At 44.0% G+C, this 10,635-nt stretch overlaps 1 protein-coding gene across 1 annotated transcript; it reads right to left on the bottom strand.

Moving 5' to 3' along the window:
* Positions 1-7,428: 7,428 nt before the first annotated feature.
* LOC128505588 (uncharacterized) lies at positions 7,429-10,635 on the bottom strand (the record flags this gene model as incomplete). The annotated part of the gene is made up of 3 exons (XM_053476099.1): positions 10,617-10,635; positions 8,401-8,621; positions 7,429-8,205 (listed from the first exon to the last, which is right to left on the bottom strand). Coding segments are annotated over exons 1-3 (1,017 nt in total), but the record flags the coding sequence as incomplete, so codon positions are not given.

The raw sequence follows: 10,635 nt of genomic DNA on the forward strand, positions 1-10,635 counted from the left end.
AAGTAAATTGTTCTCAGGTAATTAATCAAGAGTAGTTCTGGCTTCCTTAAGGTGTGAATTGTGGGCCGGGCTTAGCTACATACAGTGGTGTGAAAAACTATTTGCCCCCTTCCTGATTTCTTATTCTTTTGCATGTTTTTTCACACTTAAATGTTTCTGCTAATCAAAAACTGTTAGCTATTAGTCAAAGATAACATAATTGAACACAAAATGCAGTTTTTAAATGATGGTTTTTATTCTTTAGGGAGAAAAAAAATCCAAACCTACATGGCCCTGTGTGAAAAAGTGATTGCCCCCCTTGTTAAAAAATAACTTAACTGTGGTTTATCACACCTGAGTTCAATTTCTGTAGTCACCCCAGGCCTGATTACTGCCACACCTGTTTCAATCAAGAAATCACTTAAATAGGAGCTACCTGACACAGAGAAGTAGACCAAAAGCATCTCAAAAGCTAGACATCATGCCAAGAATCAAAGAAATTCAGGAACAAATGAGAACAAAAGTAATTGAGATCTATCAGTCTGGTAAAGGTAATAAAGCCATTTCTAAAGCTTTGGGACTCAAGCGAACCACAGTGAGAGCCATTATCCACAAATGGCAAAAACATGGAACAGTGGTGAACCTTCCCAGGAGTGGCCGGCCGACCAAAATTACCCCAAGAGCGCAGAGACAACTCATCCGAGAGGCCACAAAAGACCCTAGGACAACATCTAAAGAACTGCAGGCCTCACTTGCCTCAATTAAGGTCAGTGTTCACGACTCCGCCATAAGAAAGAGACTGGGCAAAAACGGCCTGCATGGCAGATTTCCAAGGCGCAAACCACTTTTAAGCAAAAAGAACATTAAGGCTCGTCTCAATTTTGATAAAAAGTATCTCAATGATTGCCAAGACTTTTGGGAAAATACCTTGTGGACCGACGAGACAAAAGTTGAACTTTTTGGAAGGTGCGTGTCTCGTTATATCTGGCGTAAAAGTAACACAGCATTTCAGAAAAAGAACATCATACCAACAGTAAAATATGGTGGTGGTAGTGTGATGGTCTGGGGTTGTTTTGCTGCTTCAGGACCTGGAAGGCTTGCTGTGATAGATGGAACCATGAATTCTACTGTCTACCAAAAAATCCTGAAGGAGAATGTCCGGCCATCTGTTCGTCAACTCAAGCTGAAGCGATCTTGGATGCTGCAGCAGGACAGTGACCCAAAACATACCAGCAAATCCACCTCTGAATGGCTGAAGAAAAACAAAATGAAGACTTTGGAGTGGCCTAGTCAAAGTCCTGACCTGAATCCTATTGAGATGTTGTGGCATGACCTTAAAAAGGCGGTTCATGCTAGAAAACCCTCAAATACAGCTGAATTACAACAATTCTGCAAAGATGAGTGGGCCGAAATTCCTCCAGAGCGCTGCAAAAGACTTGTTGCAAGTTATCGCAAATGCTTGATTGCAGTTATTTCTGCTAAGGGTGGCCCAACCAGTTATTAGGTTCAGGGGGCAGTTACTTTTTCACACAGGGCCATGTAGGTTTGGATTTTTTTCTCCCTAAATAATAAAAACCATCATTTAAAAACTGCATTTTGTGTTTACTTGTGTTATCTTTGACTAATAGTTAAATTTGTTTGATGATCAGAAACATTTTGTGTGACAAACATGCAAAAGAATAAGAAATCAGGAAGGGGGCAAATACAGTAGTTTTTCACACCACTGTATATTAAAGGTGGATCTACTGTAGCTCAAACTTTAGTGTGCTTTAAAGTTTTCTATATTGAATACTTTTCCACTGGTAAGGTTTTTACCTTTTGTACTATACATATTCCTTATTATAGCCGTAATTCCAGGTTTTTATTGTTTTCATTACCTCAACATCAAGGAAGCTGTGTTTGACAGCTGGTGTTATTTTCCAGATTAGAAAGCACTTATAATTAAAAAGCCAGCTTTTAATGTTCAGTTTAGACTTTAGTAATTTATTGACCTTTACACAAACATGTATTGCCAATTAGTAGGCAAAAAAAAAGTACAAGGCAAGTGCTGCATGAAAATGTTTAAAAAAGAAACTGCATGATTTTATGCTTTCAAATGCTGGGTTTCACATCCACTTCAAATTCAAATTCAAATTTTATTTGTCACATACACCATCATACAGAGTACAATATGCAGTGAAATGATTTTGTGCGACCACAGAGTCGCGACGGCAGCCACCTAACCGGCGCCATCATAGAAGATAAGAAATAGATACATTAGGATAACGAGGGTAAAAAATCCCCTCCCAGACTGTCCTTCGAAAAGGGCAGTGTGCGATCAGGGGTACAAAAATACCTCAGCAACAAGCACATAAAAACATGTAAACACAAGACATAAACATTCTAACGATTAGGGTACAGGGGATAGGAAATGTCCAGTGTAGGCAAACAGCTCCAGTCCCTGCAGCTAGAGAGTGCTGGTCCCGATTCCGCCTGCCCACACTGAAGGGAATAAGCACACGAAGGCGTTGGATATGGGGAAGGTAGAGTGTCTATCTGTAGCTGTTATGTGTATGCGTGAGTGCGTGCGTATCAGTTTGTAAGCCTGTAACATCCCGTAATAGTCTGCGCCAGGTGTCCTTGAAGGGGGAGGGAGTAGGATTCCAGAGCGTCTCGTTATCTTGGTCTTTGGGGAGTTTGTTATGACTCCAGCCACGGCCTTGAATGCAGTAGCTGGAAAGAAAAAAGGGGCAGCCGAAAAAGAAAATCATATTTTTCAGGTTTCGAACAATATCTGCCAATTTCACAGATATTTAATGTCCATCACTGGTCTGCAGGTCTGTCCAAATCACGTTGCATAGCTGCTAGTCTCTCCAAGATGTTATCCAATTTGCGGTCCAGAACCACAGTCTGATTACCGACAGCTCTCGTCACCACTATTTCCCAGCCAGCCAGTCTCTTGGGGTTGAGACTGACTGCTTTTAAGATTTTTCGATATCCAAGTATCCCACCTAATCCAATCAGCAGAATCCCAGTTATCAGAGTTCCGAATAGGTAGATATCTTCAACATCCTCCAGAGACAGTGCGGCCAGGCACACAATGCGCCACTTCTCCCAACTGTCCATCGTGTATCCAGCAGCAAACGTCCCAGCAGGACAAGTAGGTTCCCCAGAACCCACATTTCTCGTCGAGAAGATCGTGTCAATTGCATTCAGAGACCAGTTGATCAAATCCATATTCCTTTTTAATTTTCAAGAGCAAGACGAGGAGAGTCTCTGAATAGTATTCACAAGACAGACAAGAGAAGCAAGCGGGGAGAGATAAGGGAGGGAGAGCAGATGCGACCGCCTTCGTCAAGAGCCGAGAGGGAAAAACTATCCTTATGTCCTACTGCACTTGTTGTAGCGCAGCCACATAAAAGGTTCATTTTTTATACAGCAGGAAACTAATTAATACCTGATAAAGCTCACCTGTGCCGGGAAATGAACCCGATAAGGTTTTAGTCCGATTGCAGTGTTTAGTTTTGGGGTTAAGCTCTCGCAAGCATGTGCTGCTGCTGTGGGAGGGAAACCTGATGCATGTCGGGTCATGTGATCCGACATAAAAGAGAAACTGGAAAAAGCCTCGTGGTGGAGAGATGAAGAGAACACAGCGCTGTGATTATATGAGAGAGTTTTAAGAGAGTTTGAGAGAGTTTATGTTTTCCCGTTGTGGAACACCTCTTGATCCGTTTTTGTGCTTTCGGACTGAACACCACATACCGGTGAGACCGAGTCATCTCTCCCAGCCACACACACTTACAAAAACACGCAATAACAACTTGGACTTTGGACACTGCACTGCATGCATATACACACATACACTCACAATCTTATATTTGTATATATTTTGTAAATATTGATTTTTGGTGCACCTGGTTTGTTTGTCACTTAATACACTTTGGGTTTTGTTTTGACTTGTTGTGGTGCATCGTTACTTGTTCTGCTAAGCCTACATCACTCTGGAAGTAATTATTAAAATAACCAATATTAAGATCCTAGACCCCGTAATAGTGTAACTAGGTTTTCTATCAAAGCCGGTTGTTACATACTGGTGGCCCGTACGGGGAATCAGTTGGTGTGCATTTTTTCGGGGTTGACTGGGGTTAATCAATGTAAGGTGGATGTATAGATCTTTCAGAAAAAGTGGGCACGTTAGAGCAGGATTTTAGAGAATCCATTAACAGCACTATTAACAGGGAAACCAGTTTTCGGCAGGCAGTGGATGCTAGCTTAGCAGAGCTGAAGCGCTACTGCAAGGAGGCTCTGGAGAGAACTGTAACTGACTGTTTTTTTTCGGCTAAATGTTATATGGGAAAGTTATATGAAGAAGCTGCGTCTTACTAGCATGCCCACCATCCACAGGTTACAGGCCTACACCCCTGCATCATGACACTCTCCTGCTCTACATTCACCTGCATATGACATTCCTCCTTGTGTTCCAGCATATTCATCGAGTCAGTTTAGCGGACATGCTCAACTTTATCGAGCAGTGTGAAAATTATCTGGAGATCAGGCCACTTTTCAGCTGGTAGGAACCTTCAGCACAGTACTACAAGGACCGGCTCTGAGCTCGTGGAAGGCAGAAACAGGCAAGGTAAAGGATTGGGAGTCTTTTAAACAGGCATTCGTGGCTGCGTTCTTACCAGATGACAAGAGGACAAGTTAAGGTCACTCGTACAACAGCCTGGACAACGCCTCAGGGACTTTGCCTACGACTACCGGGCCCTCTTGTTGAGGAAACTCTTTATGTCTTAGGAAGCCTGACATATCGGAGGAAAAAATGGTGGGTCGTATCCTGAACAACATCAACCCTAGAGTGGCAGGATGTCTCAGAGGAACAGTGAGCACAGTGGAACAGCTAGGGAAGGTAGGATCTATGGTGGGAAAAGACTGTATAGGCACCAAAGATTACTGGCAGAAAGTGGGGTTTTAGCACAGTAAGGAAAAGAACAACAAGAAAGCAGCTGAACAGGCTCCTTCAAAACACCTAGCGGGAATCACCATTGCACAACCCCTTGTAGCCCCATCTCTTCTCCTGGTGCCAGTTTCAGTGCAAGGAAAGGAGTGCTTAAATGAGTAAATGCTGTGTTGGATATAAAGAGCACTTATACGCTTATGTGTAAACATCTATGGCGGCAGCTGGGTGATCAGGATGCCCAGAAGTTCATTATGGCGGATGGAAAAATACATCAAGCTCAAACACAAAGAACACTTAGCTACAAGTGGCACGGTGCCGAAGGTAGGCTGAAAACCTATGTCATGAGTGACACTCACCTGGCTTTCCCTCTGATAGCAGGGCTGGACGTCTTAAGAGCCAAGGGAACCGTCTTGGAGATCGCTCTGGGAAGACACGGGGTGAAAACAGACGATGGCCCTTTTCCTCCCTCCCAAAGTAGGCGCCTTTCCATCTACAACAGCTGTCACTTTTCCCCTCGCTACAACCAATCTGTATTATGCCTTACCCATAACACCCGAACTCCTCCAGAGCACAGACGGGACCATGGAAAGCCTGACGCCATGGGACACTGAAAATGAAGAGGAGCTGCTGAAATTAATGTCTGTAAGTCCCCGCACCACCTCTAACATCCTGGGAAAAACAGTGCTAGGAAGACCAAAAATTACCTTATTAAATAACACACCATTCTATCGAGTTTTGCCTTGAAAGAAATAGATAATTTAAGATCAGGTCGACCAGATGCTGAAGGACCACATCATTGAAACTTCTTGTTCCCGTGGTCATCTCCAGTAGTGCTAGTACCAAAATCCGGTTTACCGTTTTTGTGTGGATTTTAGGAAACTGAATAGTAAAACCAAACCGGATGCGTATCTGATGCCATTGATTTATGACATCATCGAATCCCTGGAAGGCGTCTCCTGGTTCAGCGCTCTGGATGTGCAATTCGGTTACTGGCAGGTGGAGATGTAAAAAAAAAAAGAGCCATGAAAAGACTGCCTTCATCACCACTAAAGGTCTCTTTCAGTTCCGGTCCATGCCATATGGTCTCAGAAATGCTGCTGCCACTTTCCAAAGGCTAATAAAGAAGGTTTTGGCCGACCTACGAGGAAAATGTTGTTTTGTATACATTGATAATATCATTATTTACTCTCAGACAATGCAGCGGCACATTGAACATCTTCATGCAGGGTTATTGAGACTCACCAAGCCAACCTCTTTGTGAATATGAAGAAGTGCCATTTCTTCAAAAGACAGCTCAAATTTTGGGGTCACATCGTCTCTGAGGAAGGGGTACAACTGGACCCGGAGAAGACAAAGGCAGTGGCAGAATATCCTCCATCGCAAGACATTAAAGCTTTACAACGTTTCCTGGGTCTTGCCGGCTGGTACCACAAGTTCATTCCTTATTTAGCTGATATAACGGCCCGCTAAATAATTTGAAGAAGAAAGAAGTGAAATGGGAATAGACAGAAAACTGTCAGATAGTAGATGCCATAAAGCAAGCCATAAAGCAAGCCCTTCAGAACCCACCTGTATTAGTCTAACCTGATCCAAACCAGCCATTCAACTGCATACAGACACCAGCGAAGTGGGCCTAGGAGCCATCCTCACCCAAAACTCAGCTCCCGAACTTTAAGAGGAGCGGAGCTGAATTATTCCACTTCAGAAAAGGAGTGTTTAGCAGTCGTATAGGCAGTAAAAAAAATTCAAGCACTACCTAGAGGGCAGGGCTTTCGATGTCTTTACTGACCATGTCGCCCTGTCTTGGGCCTCCAACTGCCCTATAAACAACTCTCACCTCACCCAGTGGACCGTAAGGCTACATACAGCAGTTCGTCTTCACTGTGCATCACAGAAAAGGCTGTTTAAACCACGGGCCGGATGCCCTATCTCGAGCGCCCCCGCCCCTAAAAGTGGGCACCACCCCTTGTTTAGTCATCATGACTACCAAATGTTCCTCCGTCTTACCCAGAGATCTGTGTGAAATAACTCACGCCCAACAGAAAGACCCTACGTTCATTCAGCTGCTCACAAAAGACCAACCAAGAAATGCACAAGTTCAAAGGATCTCATTTAAACACCACCAGGGGGAGTTATGTCGCAGGGTCCCAATAAGACATGGAGAAAATTTTCAACTAGTAGTGCCCCAGTCATTTACCCTAAGCTTTCTCCAATATTTTCATGATAATCTCTTAGGTGGACACCTGGGGCAACTAAAAACCTTGCTGAGATTACTAGATGTGGTGGATTGGGCCAGGGGTAGCTCAGTGGTTACATTTACATTTACATTTAGGCATTTGGCAGACGCTCTTATCCAGAGCGACTTACAAAAAGTGCTTTAATGTTTACAACATTGGATACATACTTACACTGGGTTAACTAGGTTAATAACTAAGTACCATTAGTCCAACACAACTGAGTTTTTTTTTTTTTTTTTTTTTTTTTCGGGGGGAGGTGGGTTAGTCCAAGTACTGGAGAAACAGATGCGTCTTGAGTCGTCGTTTAAAGATAGTCAAAGTCTCTGATGTACGGACATCTAGAGGAAGTTCATTCCACCATCTAGGTGCCAGAACAGAAAAGAGCCTGGATGAATGCCGCCCTCGATCCCTGAGAAATGGTGGGATGAGGCGAGCAGTGCTGGAGGATCGGAGGCAACGTGGTGCAGTGCGTGGTGTAATTAGCGCAGAGAGGTAAGTGGGTGCTGGGCCATTTTTGGCTTTGTAGGCAAGCATCAGTGTTTTGAATTTGATGCGGGCAGCTACAGGAAGCCAGTGCAGGGAGCGGAGGAGTGGGGTGGTGTGGGAGAACTTGGGAAGGTTAAAAACGAGTCGTGCTGCTGCATTCTGGATCAGTTGCAGAGGACGAATCGTGGACAGAGGCAGGCCTGCCAGGAGTGAGTTGCAGTAGTCCAGTCTTGAAATAACAAGGGACTGAACAAGCACCTGAGTAGCCTGTGAAGAAAGAAATGGGCGAATTCTTCTGATATTGTAAAGAAGAAATCGACAAGAGCGAGTAAGGTTAGCGATGTGTGGGGAAAATGACAGATGATTGTCCACGGTTACCCCAAGATTGCGGGCGGTGGTTGAGGGAGTGATTTGGTTGTTGTCCATGGATATCACAAGGTCTTGACCTGGAGATGAGTCACAAGGGATAAACAACAGTTCGGTTTTACTGAGATTGAGCTTCAGCTGATGAGCAGCCATCCAAAATGAGATGTCTGCCAGACATGCTGAGATCCGGGTGGAAACCTGAGTGTCAGAGGGAGGAAAGGAGAGGACAAGTTGGGTGTCGTCTGCATAACAGTGGTATGAGAATCCATGCGATGATATGACCTTACCAAGAGACCGGGTATAGAGGGAGAACAGAAGAGGACCAAGTACTGAGCCCTGCGGGACACCAGTAGAGAGTCTACGTGGGGCAGATGTAGATCCCCTCCATGTTACCTCATATGACCTATCTTTAAGGTAAGAAGCAAACCATTGCCACGCTGTTCCACAAATTCCAAGGCTTGTAAGAATAGATAATAGAATCTTGTGGTTCACGGTGTCAAATGCAGCTGACAGGTCCAGGAGGATGAGGACAGATGAAAGTTTAGCAGATCTAGCAGCATGGAGCTTCTCAGTGACTGACAGAAGGGCAGTCTCTGTGGAATGTGCCACTTTGAATCCAGATTGGTTTGGGTCATTAAGGTTGTTCTGTGAGAGATAAAGAGACATTTGATTATAAACCGTTCTTTCAAGAATTTTGGAAATAAAAGAGAGCAGTGATACCGGGCGATAGTTGTTAACTTATTGGGTTATGCCATTGGACTCTGGTTTGGAAGATCCTGGGTTCAGACCCCACAACAACCAAGTTGCCACTGTTGGGCCCTTGAGCAAGGCCCTTAACCCTCAACTGGTCTGATGTGTAATGAGATAAAAATGTAAGTCGCTCTGGATAAGAGCGTCTGCCACAATTCCTAAATGTAGATGTGGCTTGGTGGCCGACTGTGCGCAAAGACGTGTGGCAGTATATGAAGACCTGTAACATTTGCTAAAAGTACAAGCCAGAAAACACCAAACCTAGCGGGCGGAAGTACAGAAGGTTTACAGAGCACGGAAGTCCCAGAGCCTGGACATACAGTGGGGCTGGACATCATGGGTCCTTTTCCCCTGAGTAAAAGGCAACATGCTTACCTGATAGTGGTGGTGGATTATTTTACTAAATGGGTTTCCCCTAAGGGATGTTAAGACACAAAAACATCTACGGGAGGAAATCTTTATTAGGTGGGACGTCCCCAAATACCTAATTTCCGGCCAAGGTCCACAGTTCACATCTCAGCTATTGGCCCAACTCTGCCAAACATGGGGGAAGCATACAGAAGCTGACCACGAGCTACCACCCACAAACCAACCTGACGGAACGAATAAATAGGACTCTAAAAACCATGATAGCATGATACGTGGGGGATCATCACCAGAACTGGGACCAGTGGTTCATCACCAAGGCCTAATCACACAGCTTACACACTACTGGAAAGACAAAGGACTATTGCAGAGGAGGTGTAACACCGGGTAAAGAAACATAAAGCCAAACAAGCCAGATACTACAATACCCGAAGGAAAGATGTGCACTTTCAGCCGGGCGAACTGGTTTGGATAAAGACTCACCCACTCTCCTCTGCGGCGAAAAAATTCTCTTCTAAGCTAGCGCACAAGAGGGACCAGCGGAAATAAAAAACGGAAAAGGGCCAATAAGATACACAGTGTTTTGGAGCAACTCACAGAAAACTGATATTGTTAATGTGGTAAGTTTGAAACACTAGGGTCTATGTAGCGCAGCCACATAAAAGGGTCATTTTCATACAGCAGGAAAGTAATTAATAGCTGATAAAGCTCACCTGCACCGGTAAATACACCTAATAAGGTTTTAAGTGTCCCATTGCAGTGTTTGGTTCGGGGGTTAAGCTTCCGCGAGCATGTGCAGCCACTGCGCAAGGGAAACTAGATGATAGTGCGGGTCATGTGATCCGACATATTAGGAGAACCGGAAAAGGCCTCGGGGTGGAGAGATGAGGAGAACACAGCGCTGTGATTGTAAGAGAGAAAGATTGTTTGTTGTGACCAGTGGATTGTTTTCCTGTTGTGGATTTATCTTTGCTGGAACCATTCAATACACCTTCGTACTTCGTTTCGTACTCCTGGACTGAACATCACATACCAGTGAGACCGACAATCTCTCCTAACTACACACATATACAAACACACAAAATCATAACCCGGACTTTGGACATTGCACTCCATACATAAACACACTTACACCATCTTATATTTACATATTTTGTAAATATTGATTTTTGGTGCACCTGGTTTGTTTGTTTGTCACCTAATACACTTTGGGATTTGTTTTGACTTGTTGTGGTCCGTCGTTACTTGTTCTGCTAAGCCTACACCACACAAGAAGTAATTATTAAATTATCCAATATTAAGATTCTCGACCCCTGTAATAGTGTAACTAGGTTTTTAAACTAAGCTGACCGTTACATTATATCATGTCAATGCTGTAGCAATTATGGTTTTATCCCATTTTGTAGCTCTATACAACATGTACTGTAGAAAAGTTGCTAAGGTACGTTTTCTCTAAACCTACAGTACAAAGACACAATGCAACTCTTTATTACCTTCTATGTACTTCCGCAT

Source organism: Clarias gariepinus, chromosome 17 (genome assembly GCF_024256425.1).
Source record: "Clarias gariepinus isolate MV-2021 ecotype Netherlands chromosome 17, CGAR_prim_01v2, whole genome shotgun sequence".
Lineage (NCBI taxonomy): Eukaryota > Metazoa > Chordata > Actinopteri > Siluriformes > Clariidae > Clarias > Clarias gariepinus.